This window comes from Emydura macquarii, unplaced genomic scaffold (assembly GCF_026122565.2).
Source record: "Emydura macquarii macquarii isolate MOO-44397 ecotype Brisbane River unplaced genomic scaffold, CSIRO-AGI_Emac_v2 contig_1253, whole genome shotgun sequence".
Classification (NCBI taxonomy): domain Eukaryota; kingdom Metazoa; phylum Chordata; order Testudines; family Chelidae; genus Emydura; species Emydura macquarii.
The window spans coordinates 101,649,674-101,672,842 of record NW_027131390.1 but is presented as its reverse complement, the minus strand read 5'-3'; the positions used below and the strand labels follow the sequence as shown (position 1 = coordinate 101,672,842).

Genomic DNA, 23,169 nt, shown 5'->3' with positions numbered 1-23,169 from the left:
AATGATGTTAACCTTCGCAACACCCCTACCACATTCTGTGCCCCAACTGAAAGATAGTGACATGGAATTAATTATCCCCAGACTGCAGGAGTCAGGATCAGAACTGAGGATTTCAGGCTCCCCCCTCCCCCCCCCCCCACCCTACTGTCTATGCACACGTTTGGCACAAAGTGATGAAATGAGATAGATACTTAGGTTAGATTTAAAATCCCCTAAAGGATGCATTATAGGTAAAATAGGTCTTTTATGTTCATTAAAACTCACCTGAATTCTGTCAGGAACACCTGTACTGTCCATTCGACTGGCTACATTGACTGTGTTTCCCCAGATGTCATACTGAGGTTTGCGTGCTCCTATTACCCCGGCTACCACAGGACCAATATTTAACCCTAGAAACAGGAAAAAAAAACCAACCAGGTCCATTGTCTTTACACCATCACTTATGAGTCAGGTGAGCAAGCTGTTCATCAGGCACTTATATGAATATCCCAAGACTAGGCATTTCTCTTTCTAAATCATACCTTCTAGCTGTGCAATATGTTGTTTTTTAAAGTTGTAGACAGTTTGGGAGAAGTATATTCCACAGAGAAGGCTGGGGTCTCCCTATGTGATAATACAGAGTCCTGATGACTTCTCTAGCCTAAATATCACTTTAGGGTGTCCCCACACTCTTTTCCCCCTATTTTTCAAGGAAATTTAGTGTCTAAGAGAGGTGATACAATGACTGAAGGCTATGTCCACATAAGGGGCACCATGGGCAGCAGCAATGAAAGATTCCCAGTACTGCCCAGATCCTAGCGTCCCTCAACCTTTACATAGTGAGACCACTCCTAAGGTAAGAGTCGCTGTGACTGTGCAGTCTTTGGCCTCGTTGCTGCCAGTATCACTTCCCTACGAGTGCTGGTGCTAGTGGTGCTTTTCATAATGTGGACGCTTGTCCTCAACGACCGGGACGGACACCATTTTGTATGGCCCAAAGAAAAGACCCATAACTAGTTTTCTGTCACCACTGGCTGGTTTCATTGGAACCAGTACATTTGTAGCTTTTAAATATAAACTAAGCAGCACTTTTAATTCTACATGACGTGGCCAGGTTAGAATGAACATCAGCAAAAATTAATTCTGTAACCTCAATGCAATTACTTTACCTATTTTCATCTGGAAGTTGTTGAATGAATGCTCATTAATGTACTTCATTTGGTCCATTAACCTCATGGCAAAGTCAGCCAGAGCTTTGATGTGTGTTTTCCCCACCTTGTCGTAAGTGGAGTCATTAAGGCCTGAAGCAGCCATGTATGTGCTGCCAATGGTTTTGATCTTCTCCAGCTGCCGGAATTGGTCCTCACTTATTATCTGTTTCATAAAAGAGACCAAAGTTACTGAATAAGACTTGATGCCAACTAATACATGCTATTTAACTCAGCAACATAGTATGGCATGGCACATTCACTATGAAAAATTGTATCAAGTGTCTCCACGACTCAGAGAGGATGTGGTCAGAGTCCATGAATCTCCAGCCAGGTAACAAGATGCAGTACACAAAGGAAGGGAAATTATTTGGTGCTGCAGCAGAGGGCAAGAAAAAGAAAGTGACCTTAAAGACGGGCTGGGACTGATCCCATTGCTGGTTAATCGTGCTAGAGTTCATCTGACAGAGCAAACAGAATCTGTTCAACCCTTCCCTCCCGAGAAGGAAGTCAAAGGTCTCGATTTCCTCTCACTCACTTCATCAAAGTCTGCAATAATTTCGTTGAGGAGCCTCAGACATTCCACCCCTTCGTTGTTTGCCTCTAACTCCACGTAGAACTCTGAGAAGTTGCTGATGGAGGCAAACATGACAGCCACACACTCACAGGACTGGTAATACAGCTCATCGTTTCGCCGCTCTTGTGCCAGGAAATGGGCTGCCACATCCTTTGGCAAGATGTTGTGGAGGAGGCGTCTGTTGTAGGCCTGTAGCTCCTCCATTTCCTCTTTCTCTTCGGTGGCCTAGTTGAGAGAGAGAGAGACAGTTGTGTTGGTCAGTCTGGTTACTGCTTCGGAGGAGAGAGTGAGCTCACAGAACCAGCGGGCAGAACACTAATGCACTTTAGAAACATGGCCATAAACATTTGCCATTTACTGCTCAGCTCCCACGAGGAGATCACTTCAATAGGACCAGAGTTGACTCAGCGCCTCACAGTATTGTACCCTTTGTCAGTGGGCAATCCAGACCTGGAAAATCCTTAAAGCTAAGCTGTCCTGCCCCTGGGGTAGTTATTTACATCCATGCAAAAGTCAGTGTAAAATTCTAGCACTGGTATTTGTGAGGAGAGGAGGACAGGGGTGGGGAGGAATGCTGGAATGTGGGCAAGAGGTGCTGGAGCTGTACGGCTGAGAGGGATGTGCATGGAGCTGCAGGGAGCTCAGGGATGTTTATATGGGGTGTCAGGGCTGGGAGGGACAAAGCTGCATGTGTAGGGAAGAATATCGGAAGAAGGCCTGGTCTGGAAGGCCAGAGTTGGGGAAGGGTGTGTGTGTGTGGTGATAAGCAGTATTGCCCCATTTTAGAGACATGGTATTTGACCTCAAACCAAGTTGTTTGGTTTGCTGCAAAGCTTGTCTATGGCTCCAAAAGACAAACACAGCAGACACTGATCTGTGTGGGTTTCCTCCTAGCCATGTGCACAATGCCTCAAAGATGCAAAGCCAGGCTGTCTCCTTCCAAGTCTGACTGGAGAAGTGACATGACAATGTCAAAAAAGCTCATTACTCTGCTAAACAAAAGGAAACGCAGTTTGTGTGAGGTTTGCCAGTACAGACTGATGCTCATGAAATATAATTACAATTGAGCTTACACAAAATCAGGCTAGGCTAGTGTTCTGGTCTGGATTACACTGTCAGCAAACCTGTTCAGAGAGTTACAGGAGATCCTCACCATAGGAGTGCAGGCCCCAGCCCCACCTGCGCTGGTCGGCCAAAGTCTGGAATTGGTCACTTTCCAGTCAGACTGCAAAGTCTATATGCGTTCCCAGGTTTTTTCAGAGGAGGGAGGAGTATGTTTGGGAGGTTGGACAGGAAGAGTTTGGGGGTTGAGAAGGATTGTTAGGTTTCTTAACATTGGCCCAATGTGTATGGATTTTAGGAATTTTATTTAGCAGGAACTGGAGCTACTGGATGGCTGTACTTTCCTAGGAAAAAGTGGATACAATACATTGAGTATAAGCTCACTCTATGACTCAGACTTCATTGATAATAGTTCTGAGTTCTGTATGTAGACCTGATTAGTACCAGCTTTACAATTTGTAAGCTGCACTGGAGATGCTCCTGTGAGAGCAGAATCAGACTTGCATATATTGTGCCTCTTCCATCACTACCACAAAATAATCGCTTTCTTCCTACCCCCTTTTTATTACATTTTGAAAATTTCTGAAAAACCACAAAACAAAAGAAAGGAAGGAAATCTGTACAGGTAGCAAGCGTGAACCGTGTGGCTAGTACAGGATAACCTGTAACTGCCCTGCTCACAGGAACACCTAACAGCTGTCCCAGGTACGTGCGCGGTTTCATTCCTCTCGAAACCAGGACTTCAGTGCTGCTTGTCTGACACTGTGAACCTGATTTATACAAATGAGGCCACGTCTGGAATGTGAGATTTCGAGGTCTGACAGGAAACAGAGGAACATGGAATCTTTGAGTCTAGAGAATCTAGAGAAGCAAGATAATCGAAGGACCGAGCACAGGATGGGAATCCTGAATACTAAACTTGGCTCTGTTCTGTATCTTGGAGCAGCCACGGGCATGTCCCCTCAACCTCTCTGTTTCCTCATTTGTAAAATTCAGGTAACAATGTTTACCCACATTTCAAGGAAGCACTAGTTAGTTAATGCTTGTACAGATGTTTGAAGATATGTGCAGCACTGTGTAAATATCCTTTTATTAGTAGTGTGGTATCTTGCTATGTGAACATTAATCCATTTAGTCTGGCATCATGAATCCACTAGCAGCCAGTATCTGACTGAAATATGCAAAAAGACCTAGAAGACATCTAGCTAGCTGCAACGTTTTGTGAGAGCGAAGTTGAGAACTCCACAGGGAATCTTCCAAACAATCAGCTCATGCCCTGAAATAGATTTACCCTGGTTATTACCCTGACTGACCTAGCTGTGTTATTAGGGATAGTACAACGGTCCTGCCTTTTTAAACAATTAAGCCATAAGACATTCATAGGATCTAAATATGTGAATATATCCAAGCTCTGAAAACCATACCTCTGAATGCCGCAAACTAAAGCCTACCCAACGTGGTTTCTGCTTATATTTCAGAGGTGGTTTCTATGGTTGTTTACATAGAGATCAAGGGCTAAAAGAAACGTGACCTGAAGGCATAGGTGTATGCTAGCTTTTGAAAGCTGGACAGATTCTTTCTGCTGCTGGCCTCTCATTTCAGATTTCTGCAACATGGTTAAAGAAAATAGAAATGGTGCCTTGCTAGGGGACCTTTGGCAAGTAGCCTAAACTCCCTGCGCCTCAGTTTAGCCAGCTGTAAAATGGGGATAACGCTTATCCCAATACATTAATAAATTCATAGCATCCCTGTAGATAAGGTCCGTCAAGATCCTGGACTGAAAGATGCTACAGACGTGAAGAGCATTATTGGTCTATCCGATTGACAGCGATGTCCAGATCAAATTAATGGGCATTTGATCACAATGTCCATCACCTTAGGGCTGTGGCTTACCGATGGTCTCCGGCGCCCGGGGGTCAAGCCTACATTTGTGCCCCCCCCTCCTCCCCAGACCTCCCACGCCCCCTCCCACAGGGCAGCAGGAGTTCCAGAGCCGCCCCCCAGCTGCCCCGGGGAGGGGAGGTCTGTACCTGCGGGGAGGGGGAGGGGGGGGAGGAACGGACACAAATACAGGCTTGGTGCCACCACCCCCCCCACACACACCCCGTTGCGTGGCCCCTGCCTCTCCTTCTCCAGCCCTGCAGCCCAGCACTGGCTCCGACGGGCGGCCTCACCCCCCAGCCTGGGGAAGGGGGCTGGGCTGGCCCTTCACGATGCGCTGGGGGGGGGAGGGGTCGCTGAGGGACCCCCTCAAAGCCTCCTGCGTTCCCCGCCTCCTGCACATGGTGAAGGGCTGGCCTGGCGTCCCCCCGCAGGCCAGCGCCTGGGGGTGTGGCTCCTTCCATCAGTACGCCATTGTCGTAGGGCAATAATTTTGCACTGTAAAACCCGACTTCAGTTATTACATACAACACCCACCTACCTGAAGTTTCCAAAGGAAGTCGAGCCTTGCTGTGGATTCTACCTGCTGGGCATGCAGGTATAATGCCAGGACAAAAACAGTTATGACGATAGGGGTCACAATCTTCAGGGCCACTCTTGATGCCTTCTGGGGGCTAGAGTCAAGAAGACAGAAGCCTGTGAATATTCTTGGCCCAGGAAGAATAGCCACATAGCTGTAACTGTAAGCTCCATTTCTCACTTGAAGGCACCGTTATAGAGTCAGAATCACAGACGATGAGGGTTGGAAGGGACCTCACGAGGTCATCTAGTCCAACCCCCCTGCTCAACGCAGAACTAACCTCAGCTAAATCATCCCAGCCAGGGCTTTGTCAAGCCACAGTTTAAAAACCTCTAAGGATGGAGATTCCACCACCTCCCTAGGTAACCCATTCCAGTGCTTCACCACCCTCCTAGTGAAAAACCTTTTCCTAATATCCAACCTAGACCTCCCCCACTGCAACTTGAGACCATTGCTCCTAGTTCTATCATCTACTGCCATTGAGAACAGCCTAGCTCCATCCTCCCTGGAACCCCCTTTCAGGTAGTTAAAGGCTGCTATCAAATCCCCCCTCATTCTTCTCTTTTGCAGACTAAACAAACCTAGTTCCCTCACTCTCTCCTCATAAGTCTTGTGCTCCATCCCCCTAATCATTTTTGTTTCCCTCAGCTGGACTCTCTCCAACTTGTCCACATCCTTTTTGTAGGGGGGGGCCCAAAACTGGACACAGTACTCCAAACGTGGCCTCACCAATGCCGAATAGAGGGGAATAATCACTTTCCTCGATCTGCTGGCAATGCTCCTACTCCCAATATGCCGTTAGCCTTCTTGGCAACCAGGGCACACTGCCGATCCAGCTTCTTATCCACTGTAACCCCCAGGTCCTTTTCTGCAGAAGGCTACTTAGTGAGTCAGTCCCCAGTCTGTAGCTGTGCATGGGATTCTTCCGTCCTATGTGCAGGGCTCTGCACTTGTCTTTGTTGAACCTCATCAGATTTCTTTTAGCCCAATCCTCCAGTTTGTCTAGGTCACTCTGTATCCTAACCCTACCCTCCAGGGTAATGTTATGTAACCCAACGTTTGTTTTGCAAGAGCAGCGGAGAGAATTTTTCTGAACTGAACAATGCTTGTGGTTGCTTGCTAAAAGCTGGCATCTGGAGCAGTAACTAGTTGGCGTCATCCCTTTCAGAAGATGCTCCAAGAACAAGCATACATGCATTGTCAACATTCAGCACCTTCACAGTATCTATATTTTATTGTGCCAGATTATGAAAGCAATGACAAGAAATAGAGGAAGCCTTGATATTGGTGACTCAAACATGCTACTATTATATTTTGTGAACATTTTAAAAGGCAATTTCTGGCATGAAATGGGGGGGGGGGGGGGGGGAGGGAAGGAACTCACCATGTTGATGTTGCATTAGAGAACTCGCTGAAAAAAAAAATCAGACATATTGAAGGTGAATATTTTGGTGATCTCTTCAAGAGTAATACACAAGTCTTTCTGACATCACATATATTTACAGTTCTGCAATTTTAACACTGTGTGGCGCTACAATCCTTTTAAAAACAATATTTCATTACTGGTCAGTAGTTAAATTCAAAGGTGTGGAGTGATGCTAGTATATTACTTTCCCCTGCAAGGAGAGTGCGAATTAAACATACATTATGTTTAAAGATTACTGGGAAAGTTAATTTTCAGAGGACCATCCAGGAGTTAAAATCCAGTGGAAAATGCTTGGCAAAAGCCTGAGCATGTTTCAGAACATCTGCCACACACTGTCCAGCAGAACAATTTGCTTTAAACCTGGGGGATTTGGAAAAAGATGTTCTGATCTATCTTCCAAATTCATGCATTCTTTAATATTAACAAGGAGCTTATGCTAATAAATAATAATAATGGTAATGTACTTAAGTGATTGTCATTATTGCAAAGTTCAGTGTGCTGTAACAGGAAACATCAATTTGCGCGATTGGTGGCACGATCAAACTGGGCCTGATCTTGCACCCGCTGAAGTCAGAGGCAAGACTGGTTGACAGCACTGGTTCAGGAATAAGCCCACTGATGTTAACGCCATAATCGTATTGTCGTTACCCTCGTTTGCCCCCCAGCTCTCCTTCTATTTGTCATACACACTCGTTGCGTCTAGTTTCCAAATAGATTCCTAACTCTTCAGGCAGGAATGCACATGACATGTTGGCTGGTATGATACCGCTGCATCCCCTAAAAGCACATTAGCATGGTGCACCCCATTCTGCAAGGCATTCAGTTACAACACTGTTATAGCATTAGTGCAAGCACCCGCATAGCATTATGCACATGAATGTTAGCAGAAGAGACTTCTTTTAAGTAAACCTTAAGGGTCACTTTAGATGGCAGTTTGCATTACTAGCACTGTGCGGGAACACTGCAAAAGACAGACATTGAACAGAGTTGGCGAGGGCAGAGGGTATGCTCCTCTTACAAAGAAGGGGTGGGAAGACACTTTTTTGCGAGTAGCTGGCTGGCAAGTTCCTGTCTGAGGGACTGTTTCATCTTGCTGGGGCGCTCGGCTGTAGTATGAATTGAGGTTCAGCATCTAGCACCGTATATAGGTGTCTTTTAAAACTATTTACACGAAACAAATCAATGATGACTGGTGTGCACAGTGCTTTACAGGCAAATTAGATGACAGAACCTTATCCTGAGACCTCACAATATCCCTGAATACTTGGTGCTAAATTATTCTGCAATAGTTACAGTGAGACTACAGTAAAGTTATGTCCACACTTAAACCTCTACAGAAGCACAGCTACAGTGCTTCAGTGTAGACACTACAGCGACAGGAGGGGGTTCCCCCGTCACTGTAGCTAATCCACCTCCCTGACAGGCAGTAGGTAGGTGATAGAAGAATTCTTCCGTCCACCTAATGCTGTGTACACCAGGGATTAGGTCAGTTTAACTACATCGCTCAGGGGTTTGGATTATTCACACCCGAGAGATGTAGCTGGGTCAGTTTAACTCTTTAGTGTAGACCTGAACTAAGGAATAGTTGATTTCTCACTCTAGAATTAGAGATAGAACCTATCAAAACCCAAGAATCATAGCAAAAAAATATTTGGTTCCCTAATCTTATTTCTTACAGATTTTCTGCTGTATTGAGCCCAGGGTTCGCTTTCATTTTGATTTATAAATACATCTTTTTTGTGCACATCATTCATAGCAGACTTACACTTACTTAGCCACTTACACTGCTACACCAGCAACAAACAAGGGCCAGGCTGTATTTATCAGTGTACACAGTTCAGGAGCTATGGAGATTGCTATACCTGATCTCAAATGTAGGCACTAACCTTGACTGTGAAACATAGGGAAAGCGTGCTTTACAATAAAGCCCTGGTGAACAAAAAAGCCTGCTGCCTCAAACAATGTCCTTCTATTAAAAGGTTGAGAGAGACTCATATTATGTGGCAGGAATATTTGACGTAGTTTGCACTGGTTGGAACAGCAGAAAAATACACTAACCTGGTTAATTACTACGTTTCCCATTTGAGGGCAGTGGATATCATAGAATCATAAAAGATTAGGGCTGGAAGGGCCCTCAGGAGGTTATCTAGTCCAACCCCCTGCTCAAAGCAAGACCAACCACAACTAAATCATCCCAGGCAGGGCTTTGGCAAGCCAGGCCTTAAAAGCCTCTAAGGATGGAGACTCCACCACCTCCCTAGGTAACCCATTCCAGTGCTTCACCACCCTCCTAAGGAAAAAGCTTTTTCCTAATATCCAACCTAGACCTCCCGCCCTGCAACTTGAGACCATTGCTCCTTGTTCTGTCATCCGCCACCACTGAGAACAGCCTAGCTCCATCCTCCCTGGAATCCCCCTTTCAGGTAGTTGGAAGCCACTATCAAATCCCCACTCACTTTTCTCTTCTGCACACTAAATAAGCCCATTTCCCTCAATCTCTCCTCATAAGTCATGTGCCCCAGCCCCTTAATCATTTTTGTTGCCCTCCACTAGACTACCTCCAATTTGTCCACATCCTTCCTGAAGTGGGGGGCCCAAAATTGGACACAGTACTCTAACTGTGGCCTCACCAGTGCTGAATTAGGGCACACTGTTGACTCATATCCAGCTTCTTGTCCACTGTAACCCCCGCGTCCTTCTCTGCAGAACTGCTGCCTAGCCCGTCGGTCCCCAGTCTGTAGCAGTGCATGGGATTCTTCCGTCCAAAGTGCAGGACTCTGCACTTGTCCTTGTTGAACCTCATCAGATTTCTTTTAGCCCAATCCTCCAATTTGTCTAGATCACTCTGTATCCTCTTCCTGCCCTTCAGCGTATCTACCACTCCCCCCAACTTAGTGTCAGTTGCAAACTTGCTGAGGGTGCAATCCACCCCATCCTCCAGATCATTAATGAAGACGTTGAACAAAACCGGCCCCAGGATCAACCCCTGGGACACTGCGCTTGTTACCGGATGCCAACTAGACATCGAGTCATGATCACTAGCCAGCTTTCTATCCATCTTATAGTCCATTCATCCAACCCATACTTCTTTAACTTGCTGATAAGAATACTGTGGGAGACCATATCAAAAGTTTTGCTAAAGTCAAGATATATCATGTCCACTGCTTTCCCCACATCCACAGAGCCAGTTATCTGATTATAGAAGGGGGAGTGGTAGATATCCTGGAAGGTAGGAATAGGATACAGAGTGACCTAAACAAACTGGAGGATTGGGCCAAAAGAAATCTAATGAGGTTCAACAAAGAAAAATGCAGAATCCTCCACTTAGGAAGGAAGAATCCCATGCACAGCTATAGACTGGGGACCGACGAGCTAGGGAGCAGCTCTGCAGAAAAGGACCTGGGGGTAACAGTGGATAAAAAGCTGGATATGAGTCAGCAGTGTGCCCTGGTTGTCAAGAAGGCTAATGGCATATTGGGCTGCATTAGGAGGGGCATTGCCAGCAGGTCACGGGAAGTGATTATTCCCCTCTAGTCGGCATTGGTGAGGCCGCATTTAGAATATTGTGTCCAGTTTTGGGGCCCCCACTACAAAAAGGATGTGGACAAGTTGGAGAGAGTCCAGCGGAGGGCAACAAAAATGATTAGGGGGCTGGAGCACAAGGCTTCTGAGGAGAGGCTGAGGGAACTGGGCTTGTGTAGTCTGCAAAAGAGAAGAATGAGGGGGATTTGATAGCAGCCTTTAACTACCTGAAAGGGGGTTCCAGGGAGGATGGGGCTAGGCTGTTCTCGGTGGTGGCAGATGACAGAACAGGGAGCAACGGTCTCAAGTTGCATGGCGGGAGGTCTAGGTTGGATATTAGGAAAAAGCTTTTTCCTTAGGAGGGTGGTAAAGCACTGGAATGGGTTACCTAGAGAGGTGGTGGAATCTCCATCTTTAGAGGTTTTTAAGCTGAGGCTTGACAAAGCCCTGGCTGGGATGATATAGCTGAAGTTAGTCCTGCTTTGAGCAGGGGGTTGGACTAGATGACCTCCTGAGGTCCCTTCCAACTCTAATATTCTATGATTCTATAAGGCAATCAGGTTGGTCAGGCATGACTTGCCCTTGGTGAATCCATGCTAACTGTTCCCAATCACCTTTCTCTCTTCCAAGTGCTTCAAAATGGATTCTTTGAGGACCTGCTCCATGATTTTTCCCGAGGACTGAGGTGAGGCTGACTGGGCTGTAGTTCCCTAGCTCCTCCTTCCCTTTTTTGAAGCTGGGCACTATATTTGCCTTTTTCCAATTGTCCAGGACTTCCCCAAATTGCCATGAGTTTTCAAAAATATATATGGGAGTAGATTCTTCCCTGTGGCAAAGATCTACTTGGCACAGGATAGTGGTGGTGAGAGAAGGAAGAGGCCATCGGGGTACTGGTTGTGGCTCCCAGATCCTGCACTACCAGGCCCTGGTATAAGTGAGAGTAACTCTTCAGCTGCTGTAATTCACCCTGCAGGCATAAGGTTACTTAGGGACGTTGCACTAATGGAGGATGGACATAGCAGAACAGGACAAGTTCCATGGGCGCCTGGGGGGGTTGACCACATGGGAAGTCTTCCTTACCTGACCATGGGACTTCAGGAATGTCCTTAGACAACGGATTCAGCAAAGAGGCATTTGTGATATGGATGTAACATATGCAGGCAAGTGCCTGGGCAGCCTGACTACACGGGAACACCAGCGTTCATAAAGTGTTAAAAGATTCAGCCAAGCTCTCTCAGTCATTGATGTTAGTTTGTAACCATGTGACACAGAGGCCTGGTGGTGCTCACAGGCGAAGGGTTCACGCCTCTGTGTCAGCAACTCCTACAAGGCCTGACAAACTCACTCCACCTAACAGACTGCTTTTTTGGTAATTATTCCTACATCGTGTCCTGTGAGGTATCAAATGAAGGCTGGTGTCACGCTAGTCAGTAATATAATTGTGAAATGTTTGTACCGGTGATTTTTAAAAAGTTATATACTGAAAATATATCCGGAGAGTCTGCATCAAAGCTATGAGTCACCATCAGGGACAGTGTCTCTCAGTGCAGGGGTGTTTTGTGCAGCAAGCTGACTGACAGATAAATTAAGCATTGGACTGTTTCACAAGGGGTCTCCTGTCGCTGGTTAGAACTGAATGCTAATAAAGAACAGATGTGAAGTAAACAGGTATCAGAGAAAAAACATTCGTCTATGGCCACACTTAAACCGCTACACTAGCACTTCAGTGTAGACACGCATTACAGCAATGGGAAGCATTCACTAACCTGATTCATTAGTACATAGAATTCTTCCATCAACATGGTGCTGTCTACACCAAGGGTTTGGTCGGCCTAGCTATGTCTCTCAGGGGTGTAGATTTTTCACATTCCCTAAGAGATATAGCTATGCCTATGTAAGAGCTAGTCTACACTAGAGAGTTTTGTCGACAAAACAGTGGAGGTGTACACCTTCAAATGCTCCTCCCTCTGATGTAACTCCCTTGATAGGCCGACATAATAAAACTACCTCAACGCGAGGTGTACTCGGCATAGATAGGGCGACGCAGTGTCAATGTAGTCACTGCGTTCTTGAACATCGCTAGTCATCTGTCATTCTTGTCAAAATTGACAAGAAAACCAGCTGGGAGCGGGGCGAAAAGCCTCAGGTGGCTGGACTGGCAGCTGTGAGCCGGGAGGGGAAAAGCTGCAGGTGGCTGGAACCCAGCAGGGGAGGCGAGAAACCAGGGCAGCTGGACCCCACTCCCCAGGGGCAAGAAGCCCCAGACTAGTTCCCCCTGGGAACGGGGAGGAGGGAAGCCCCTCACGGCTTCCTCTGGCTCCTGGCGGGGAACAGGGAGTGGGAGGGGGGCAGCCCGCCAGGAGCACGGGATCCTGTGGGGCTCCAGGCAGGGAGTTGAGAGCCCAGCCTTTCAGCTCCCCACACTGCCCCTCGCATTCCATCAACCCAAGGAGGGCAGTGTGGACGTCAGCCATCGCAGTAATTACTGCAGGGAGGGAGCCCAAAGGACAGCCTTTTTGCACCCATGAACAGTGGATCTAGTCATGTGGGTTGATGCTGCTGGAAGAAAAGTTTAGGTGAGCCTTAGACAAGGATTTTAACTTATTAACGTAAGTTTAGACTGTAAGAAGTGTGTTATACTTTTTACTTCACATGTAACCATTTCTCTTTCCATGATCCTCACTCAGTATCTCTTTAATCTTTGATCTGCGTGCTGTGGTGTTATAAAAGACCTGATCCAGAGTTGTGCCAGTGAAGCTGTGTGTATGCTGTTCTCTTGAGAATAATCACTGTGAGTGTCTGGTGACATGGGCTGGACACTACGGAAGGTGACTTCAGAGGAGCTCAGGGACTGATGTACACCAAGTGTTAACTTGCAAAGCAAACTAAGGGTTGGCAGAGCCCTGAGGAGATTCTTTGAGTGGCTAATAGACTGAGGATGTCAGGGAGCTGACACTCAGTTTAGCACCATCAATTCTCTCTCTTGCTGAGACCGGAAGGTAATCAGGTGATTCACAATCCCGGGCAGCCCTGGGAAACTATCACAAATACATTTGGAAAAATAGGGGAAGTTCCAGAGGAATGGAGAAAAGCTAATGTTGTGACACTATTTAAAAAGAGTAAATGGGCTGACCTGGTAACTAGACTGGCAAAATCATGGAAAGGCTAATATGGGACGTAATTAGTAAAGACTTAAAAGACGGTAGGTTTAATTAATGCCAGTCAACATGGTTTGATGTAACATAGGTCATGTCAAACAAACATAGGTCATGTCATGCTGCTTTTTGATGTGTTTACAAAGTTTGGTCATAAAAGCGATTTTTGACATTCTGACAAAAGAATTAGCACTACCCCAAATCAATGTAGCCCATATTAAATGGATTAAAAACTGGCTAACTGACAGATCACAAAAAGTAATTGTAAATGGGGAATCATCATCCCCAGAAATATAGGTCATAGGACTAGATGGGACCTCCTGGGTTATTGAGTCCAGTCCCCTGCTAGCGCAGAAAAGACCATTGAATAATCCTGTTAATAAATTAATAAAGCTCCATCTTAAAACTAGATGGGTGTTTCCCTCCACTACTCCTACTGGAAGAAGGACGGAATGTAGTGGGGTTTCACAGGGTCTTTTCTTGGTCCCATTCTATTTAATATTTTTAGCAATGATCTGAAGAAAATATGAAGTCATTGCTAGTGAAGTATGCAAACATCACCAAACTTGTTGGAGTGGTAAATAATCATGGGAACAAGTAAGTTATACAGACCAAGCAGCACTGCCTGATAGTGGGTTTATTTGGACGACATGCATAGGAGCAGCCCTAGGCATTTTGCGAGCCAAACAATTTCAGCGACTCCCACTGCCAAATGTGGCAGAGAAAACAAAAACAGAGAGAAAAGGCCAGCCAATCAGTGAAGGAGGGGGAAAAAGAGTCAAGTGTCCCCTGGAAGTTGGTGTCTAGGACAACTACCCTGTTCAGCCAGCCCTAGAACCAGCTCTGGACAGGTTTTAAACACAGCAAGATATGAGGTGGTACATCTCAGAACAAAGAACATAGGTTCACATTTACAAGATGGGGGACTGCATCCTGGTATGCAGTGACTCTGAGAAGGACTGAGGGGTTATGGCAGATAATCAGTTGAACATAAGCTTCCAATGCAATGCTATAGCTAGTCAACAAATGCAATCCTTGCTGTATAAACAGAAGTATATCAAGGGGGAGAACGGAGGTGGTATTACCTTCTGCATACAGCATTACTGGAATACTGCACCCCATTCTGGTGTCCACACTTCCAAAAATAACGTTGATAAATGGAAAGAGTTCTGCAAAGCGTTACAAGAATGGTTCAAAGTCTAGAAAACCTGCCTTATAATGAAAGGCTGAAGAAACTTAATATAATGTATCCAAGAGGAAGTGAAGAGATAACTCGATCATGTCTACAGGTACCTACATGGGGAAGAGATTTCTGACAGTAGACAGCTCTTTACTCTAGCAGAAAAAGGCATAGCAAGATCCAATGGATGATAGCTGAAGCTAGAATAAACCTAAAATGCAAATTTCAATAGTGAGGATGATCAACTATTGGAGCAACTTACCTAGGAACATGATGGACACTCCATTCCTTGCTGTCTGAATGTCAAGACTAGATGTGTTTCTAAAAGATATGTGATAGCTCACGCAGAAGTTATGGGCTCGATGCAGAAATTACTGGGTGAGGTTTTCTGACCTATGTTATGCAGGAGATCAGACTGGATGATCAGAACGATGTGTTTTGGCCTTAAATCTATGAAGTTGATTTTATCTCCTGCATAGCAGATAAGTTTTACATGACACTAGCTTTGCTCCTCTAGTTATAATTCAAGTGTCATGATGCTGGTGTGTCACTACAGTCATGTCTTGTAATTCCCAGTGCATTACTATCAGTCTTCAGTTGCTTGCACGGTGGGATGGTCTATACTCAGAAGTACAAAGTGACATCTGTATAGTTGCTAATTAGCGAGTATACTGTAACACCTGCAGCATAGGCAGTAATTATAGAACTACAACAGGAATCCAATTAAACTATCAGGAGGCAATGTTTTTTATGTCAGCTGGACATGGTGGTACATCTCCTCTAGATTGTGTGTTGTACACTGACTACTCGTCTCCCACAAGACACAAATGGATTGCTACGCTTTGGGGTGTTAGCTGCTAATGGAGCTTTTAGTGCAAACACAAATCATTTAATGAGAATACAGCAGCACAGAAACTTCTTTCTGGGAAAGCCTGCTGATTTCCTCCACCTTATTACTGACATTTTGATTGTGGAGTGATGTAAATTACACTTTTAAGTGCTGTAATCTTGCCTAGTGCTAGTTTTACCAAGAAGATGATGTCTTTTGGGGGTATAAAATGCTTTTCCCCCCCTTAATTATGTTTTTTGTTATTTCTTCAAACAGGCAAAGCTATTTAGGAATAAATCTACTCCTAAAAGAAAAAACCAAAGCCAAAAAGAGATTCATCGCACCAAAACTACTGAGAATTAACATGGCAAAGAAGTGATATGAGTGGCACTTGGCTGCCTACCCAATTTCATTTGCTTATGCTAACAAAATGTTTGCAGTGATTCCACGGTAAATTTAAAGGAGAACCCATAAAATCATGAATGATTATTGGACAAACAGTGATACTAATACAAGTAGCGTTGAGTGTTGAGAAGTGAGCATGCCCAGCTTTCAAGAACCAATGGACGTCAGAAAACTCCTGAAACCATCCATGTGGGCTAGTTGCCTCCATCTCAAATGAGATGAAATTAAGACAGACGAACATGTAAGAAAACAGTGGAATATATGGTGGGTAATTCAGGAGGAAAGAGAGAGTGTGTTTGTGTGTGCATGTGCATGCACACACCTCTCTCTCTCTCTCCTCTGAACATCTTGAGGGGGTCCCATGATCAGTGGAAGGAGGAGGTTTGTTCAGTAGCATTAGTGCAAACTTCTCTCACACTGCTTCAAAACCTTGACCTGGAGGGACCCATGCACCTCTATAGGTAAATGAATTGCTCACCATTTCCACTTAGTCCTTGGCCTGTTTGCAGAGATTGTGAGTTAATGTCACATTTGGTGCTGGCTTTTGAGATGTGGACACCTGTCCATTAGGATCACCAGGCAGACATCACCTGATAGCAATTCTGAGTCACTACTAACCTGGGGGCTGGATTTGAAGCAACAAGGTATTTCTTTACCAAGGGCTTGGCTAGAGGAATAGTTACTGCACAGTAGGCAGGGGTGTAAATCTACCTCGCACTAGCCTGCCAAACACTAATGGTCCACGTGTACTCTTCTGCCCCCCACTAAGAGTGCCCTAGTGACTTACTCTCATTTCAAAGCTGGGTATCTCTAAGAACATAGTACTCCCGGTTCACAAGTGCGCAGTACCGTAATGCGAGATAGATTTGTACCCCAGCCTGCTCTGCGCTACCTGTTCATTTAGATGAGCCCCAATTCTCTGAGCCATCCAGACTCTGTTGGAATTTTTCTTTTTAAAGTAGCCATCTCTGGGTTGATAGTGTGCAAGAGTTTTGTGCTAGCAATCAGAACAGCTAACAGTCTCCATTCTAAGAAAACAATCCACACTCATTCTAGTTCCGTTTTACCAGTAATATTTGGTCGTTACTGAGAACCTGGCAACCCACCTTTAATCTTCAAGGGAATTATGATTTCTAAGTTGCAGAGGCCTGTGAGATGAATGTTACTACGATGGTGAGATGACCATGGAGAATAGCAACGCTGATGCAGCCTTAATTTGTGGTGACTTACACGTCGGTACTGCCTTGCCACAGTTTATGCACTATGGACTCAGAGACCCTGTCTTCTGAGTGATATGGAGGCGTCATCGGCATTAAAGATGACAGAGCAAGACGTTTTGCGAGTGAAATCCACTTACACAGTGTTGGCGGTAACCAGAAGATCCGCATTGTCAAAGAGGTTCACCCCTGGCACCTCCACAATGAGAACGTATATGAATTCGATGACCAACATTAGGATCAGTTTCCCAATGCAGCTGATCTGAAGGAACACCGAGCAGGCCAGCAGACTCAGTAAGACACTGTAGGTAAAATACTGTGGAAAGACAAAAAAGGAAAACAGAAGAGAGATAAAACTCAGTAGGACAAAGGAAACCAAAACTAAGAGACATAACAGCCATGTAGAGGAGTAGTAACCCTACCTCTGAGCTTAGACCGAAGGCCAAGGTGTGTGTGTGTCCAGGAGGTAGCAGAAAGCACCATCATATTAATATTACAGTGAAATGCCTAATGTTCTAAGGCCTGATTCTGCCCTTGGTTACACCTGTGCCACCTCATGGAACTTAGTGGAGTTGTGGGTGCAAGCACCTGGGTCAGCTGGACCCTACTTGTCCTCCGTTAAGCATACAGCTGAGGCATCTAACATCAGTGGCCAGTTTTGAAAACGTTCCCCCTGCTGACTTAGGGGGACATGGCCAATAGGAGCCTTCAGCAAGATTCAGGCTCCGCACTCCTGCTGGGGAAAACAAACACTTTGCATTTTTACAGGCCTGCTCCCCAGAGCCATGCCAGGCGTCTAAGAGGAGCTGAAGAGGGAAAAGTCCTCTGCCTCAATTGGTGACATGATGTGGAAAGGCTGGACAGCGTTTATGGGCTTCCATGAGCACAGACGTGAAGACAGCATGTGGCCCTTGGTGATTCTAAGCCAAAGTCGAAGGATTAACGTGTGTGTGGTGTGAGAATCACAAGTTGCACATGCCATTCATGGTGCATGGGAAGTCTGAAGTAGATTGAAAACCCAGACTGCACTGCTCTACCAGCTGGGCACATTTCAGAAAGCACAGCCCATAAATCTCCGCTCCGTCCGGCCGGTGGACATTAGCAGGTTTCCAGTTGCCGGCCTAAAATCACGTCGGATAGGTGGGAGAATCCGACTTTCTGGTCAAAGGCAAACACTTGCCAGGAAGTAGAGACAGGCACCTTTCCTAGAGGATGTTCATACAAACTCAGGTAAGATCCCAGTGCTGCTTACTGCTCTAGGAGCTCAGTCGTCAGAGAACGAGTGACCATTCTACGGCTGGAATGGTGGGAGCCCACTATCTCCTTACTACAGGTACACGTCCCATCGAGAGCAATAGCCACATCCCTCCCACTCTTCGCCAAGCCCGGCGTGCCAAGCCGAGTGGAAGTGATGGAATCCTCCGTCATCAGCATAGGCTCAGCTTCAAGGCTGAAGTAGCATCCACGGCCTGCAAAGTGGATCCACCAGCCTTGTTCTCACTCCAGCTCTGGCCTGGACCCGCCCCCCACTCCATCTCCTCCCTCACTTCCTGATCGATGCGGAATATCCTCAGCTCCCATTATGCCTAATTCTGCTTCCTGCTCCCTATACAGACCACACTTTCAGTACGTCTACACTTAGAGCGAGTTGTAGAGTACACACACTGCACGCCCAGCTAGCTTGGGTATAAGCAGCCGTGTGGGTGGTGAGGGTTAGATGAGTAGAGGGCCTTATGTGACACTGGCAGACCAGGTGCCAGCTCTTGCAAAGACTTTAGGCTTCAGCCGAGCACTGGCAAATTCATTGCTGTAAATCTGTCTGTTTCACCTGTGTGTCAGTGTGGTTAAGATGGGTACTGGACTCAAAACATGCTGTTTAGTGTTTAGAAATGTTTGTAAGTTGCTGCGTGTATTAATGTCACGTGTAATTTCTGTATCACATGCTCTAAGGTAAGTTGTTGCTTTGTAACTGTAAAAAACGTTTACTCTGAAACTGTGAACCCAGCCAGTAGGGATTGTCTCCTGCCCATCAGGAAGGCCCAACAAAACTAACTGGACCATTGTGGGACACCACACTACCGAGACTTTGTTAATTGCCCCCTTGCACCCATGAAGAGGCTACGCGCCAAAGGGCTGGTCACAGCAGCTTGGAAAAAGGAAATAAAAATAGTTGACAAGAAAGTTTTTCATCTTTTTTGTTGTTTGGACCCATGCAGGGCCAGAGCTACAAAACGGAAGCAGAGATCCCCAGGGTGAACCTGGGTTAGCCCTAACAAACATTCAGTGCTGACCAATTACTTCAACTCCGTCACCTCTGCAACCATAAGCTGTAACTATGATTGCCTGCTTTAACCTGGAAATAACTCTCCCATTTCCTCTCTTAGGTAATACATCCTTAGAGAGTTTACTATTGGACTGGCTACATGTGTTGTCTTTGGTATGAGATCTAAGGTGCAAATTGATCTGGGGTAAGTAATTGGTCCTTTGGAACTTGGAATAACCTAAATATTGTTGTCATTTTTCATGTAAAGTGATCACCTATCCCTGAGTCCAGGTTGCCTGAGTGGCAAGATAGACTGGAATGCCCAAGGGGACTGTCTGTGACTCCATGGTAAGACAGTTGTGGTGCTTCAGGAGTTCACACTTGCTACTAGGTTGGTGAAATCTAATTCTAGACCATACAACTAGTTTGGGTCTTTGCCCTGCTTCCTGACAGCCTGCCCTGAGGTTGGCACTCATGGACTCCTGGTCCAGACAGCGTTCCATCAGACACATCTGAACGCTATGGTATGTACCCTGCATAGCCCTCTACATGCTCAAACAGCGCCTCCCACATCTGCACTGCTATTTTTAGCAGCGTAGTTTCCCACTGCCTCTTTTCTGCTGGAGGCTTTCCCTACTGTCTCTCCTTCTGTCGCAGCCTTGCACTGCTGCGTGTAGCTACATACTGCAGTGGACATGGCCTGTTCTCTATACGCACCACACATTTAGACAAGGCATAACACAGATGAAGGAATGTTGCAAATTACGGTAATGAGTGTGATATAAAACCCCTACAGATAATGGCAAAATTCTCGTTGGCTTTAACGGAATCAGGATTAGGTCCCAACTGCTCCAAAGGAAGCTGAGGGCACTCAGCATATCTTGGGCACTCAATAACGCTTTGAACAATTAGTCTTTAAAAGATCAGCCACAAAAATGAAAAGGTTCCCATAAACCCAAACGATCCAGACATCACAACTGCCTGCACCACAGTTTTTTCCTTTTCAGTTCTTAAAGAAAAATTTGTTATGGCTATGTGACCTAAAAGCTCACCGAAGTGTCTTGAACAATTGCCCAAAAGGAAGAGATTTAGGGCGCAGTACTGTACAACTGCATGAAAAATACTTATGTCTTTTGCTGTAAAAAAAATCAAAATCTAATAGTTTAAAGCAGATTGCTTCGGTGCTACAAATCCTGACTTCTGGACCATTATCAAGTCTGCTATTCTGCTTCCAGTCATGGCCCTAATGCTCCAGAGAAACTCAAAATGTACCCAGAGGTGATGAGCTTCCAAAACTTCCACAAATTTCACCAGCAGCCACTGAAGTAACCGGGTAAACTATCTTATGAATGCATGTGATCATGTCTCCCTCTAGTGGCTGGATCCAGTGACTACAAAAGCCCAGTACTACTTACTCAAAGCTAAAGGAGTTTTCCTGTAACTTGAGCAATGAAAATCTCTGGTTCACCCCTGCCAACAAGTGTGCTTGTGTAATGGCTGTGGTTTGTTACCCTGAGCACCTGCAGGTCCCGCTGACTTCAACCAGAGCTGTGAGTGCTCCGCAGCTCTGACAATCAGACCACCTACTTAGATGCCTTAAAATAGATTTAGGTGCCTAACTTGAAAATGTTGTCCCTTCTCAATTCTGTAATGATGGTTGTGAAGGAAAATTTGTGTTACGGCTCCTGTAGTGAACAGTTTTCACCCTGTATCATGAGATTTGATTACTTCTCTGTGAGCATGAGTAAATACAGAACTGAGCACTGGTCATCCAAAAGTGTTCCAGCCCCTCTGAAAATCCAGCCCTGCAATGGATTCTTTCAAGCAATACCTCTGGGAAGTTGCAGTTGGGCAGGGAACTGCCACAGAATCCCTGCCAGGGGCCCAGGCTGTATTTGAAAGATGAGTTGTTGATAAGGCATAGGTCCACCTTGTCAGGAGTGATGTTATACTCTGCAGCCAGACAGCTGACAAGGTCCATGGTGCTGCACATGAACTGGAGGGGAAAAAAAAAAAAAAAGATTGTGTCAAAACCCAAAGGGACGGGTAAGAAGAAAAACCAACCACCAAGCGATTTTAAAAATTCTCTTGCAAACGATAGTGCAGAGAACGAAACATTGTGTGACACAAGATTACCAGGATATAGTCAGTACCCCAATAAGTTTGCTTATCTATGCAGATCACTGTTGTATTTATATTTGGCAGCAACCAATGTATTGACAAAGGGGATATGCTGATATTTTCTCGCTGCTAGCAATCTATCGCTAAGACTATTACAGCAGGCCATTCCATAGCAAAGGTTTTTGGACCAAGACAAAGCCCGTTGTTGCAGACTTGCTACAATAATGCTGAGAAACCAGCAGAATGCCACTCAGTGCTATTTCATGACCAGCCTAATTACGCAATGAGTTTGCATCAGCCTTTGGTTCATTTTATTATAAAACGGTTAGCAATGGCAGAGGCCAGATACGCCAGGCTGTTGAACAGAATGCCGATGAATAAGGCTGGAAGATGCTGAGCACCTTTAATCCAGATCTGCTTCTTTATAGTTACATTACGGGGGCCCAATCATTTGAGGTACTTAGCATCTTGACAGATGAGACCCTAACATTGTAACCATGATAATTCTTTGCACTTCCCTAGTGCCTTCCACCCAAGAAACTAAAAGCGCTTTACAAACAATGTTTATCTCCATGTTACAGATGGGGAAAGTGAGGCACAGAGAGGCTAACAGCCCAATTTTAAGAGGTGCTGAGGATCCAGCATTTTCACTGAAATCAATGAGAGCTGCGGTAGATCAGCACGTTTGAAAAGCAGGCTGCAATTTATGTACAGGAAATCTAAAGCAGTGCTATCAATAGAGGCCAAATCCAACTCACAGCCCAATGCTTTACCCTTTTTCTCTTAAAAATTCCCCGGATTACTATAGAATGCAGAAAAGTTAGTTTCATTTTTAAAACAAATTTAGCTAACAAGTTAAACATTAAAAATGGTAGGCCATCAGGAACATTCTTTGAATCTGAAATTAGTAGCAGCGTCTGGATGCAAAGAAATCCAAATGTTTCACTTAAAATGCAGCCTTTCCAATCTCTGTGAAGTGATTACACTCTGTGTGAAATTCAACATTGTGCAGAGGCCAGCACAAAGCCTACGCAGCACTTAAGTCCAACTCAAAATAGAAGCTTTTGTGTGGCCTGAATGACACACAGGCTTTGCTCTGGCCCTCTGTATAGCGGTATCCTGGTTTCTATAGTCACCAAAAGAAATAGAACTGTCAGAAAAGTGGATGTGCGAGAAAAGCAAACCCAGAGTCAGTAATGCAGGCTGGCGTTTAGGAAGGCATTTAGATGACTCCCGTTTCCCTTTTGGGATGGAAAGCCTGCCCTCGGGTATAGCAACAGCCAGATTTGACATTAATTCATATGATTGCAAAGTTACGCATGCAATCTGCATGCCTGACAAGGTTAATAATAAAACCACACAGCAAAGAAGCGGATCAAAAACCGTGTACCATGTTGACAAATGCTGACAGAAAAACCAGTAGAATGGTGAAGACCCCAACTAAGGTGCTATTGATCCTGGACTGAACAATCTTCCTTGCGAGAGTCTGGAGTGGAGCTGGGAAAAGCTGGACATGAAATAAAGAGTAAATAAAATACATGAGACATGGATCTTTATAAATGTTGTAATGTTAAGAGCAACCTATATGCCTGAGTACAAAGGGCTGTGCTTCTGCTGGATGGGGTCAAAGAAGGGTGACGAGGACTTGTCTTCTTACATGTGTTTTTTTGGGAGGCTGAGGCAGGCAATAACCCAATGGCAGTGCAGTCTGGCAGACTTGTCAAATCTAGCTGTTTCTTCCCAAAGGAAACAATGGCTTCGGAG

At 45.4% G+C, this 23,169-nt stretch overlaps 1 protein-coding gene across 1 annotated transcript in view; it reads right to left on the bottom strand.

The window, feature by feature from the left end:
• ADCY5 (adenylate cyclase 5) overlaps positions 1-23,169 on the bottom strand; it is a 301,690-nt gene that overhangs the window by 4,478 nt on the left and 274,043 nt on the right. Inside the window, exons 13-20 of the mRNA XM_067549629.1 lie at positions 22,796-22,912; positions 21,116-21,280; positions 17,162-17,337; positions 6,672-6,698; positions 5,249-5,381; positions 1,726-1,989; positions 1,149-1,353; positions 265-389 (exon numbers count right to left, since the gene is read on the bottom strand). Coding sequence (XP_067405730.1) covers positions 265-389; positions 1,149-1,353; positions 1,726-1,989; positions 5,249-5,381; positions 6,672-6,698; positions 17,162-17,337; positions 21,116-21,280; positions 22,796-22,912 — 1,212 coding nt within the window. The remainder of the gene's footprint in view (positions 1-264; positions 390-1,148; positions 1,354-1,725; positions 1,990-5,248; positions 5,382-6,671; positions 6,699-17,161; positions 17,338-21,115; positions 21,281-22,795; positions 22,913-23,169) is intronic.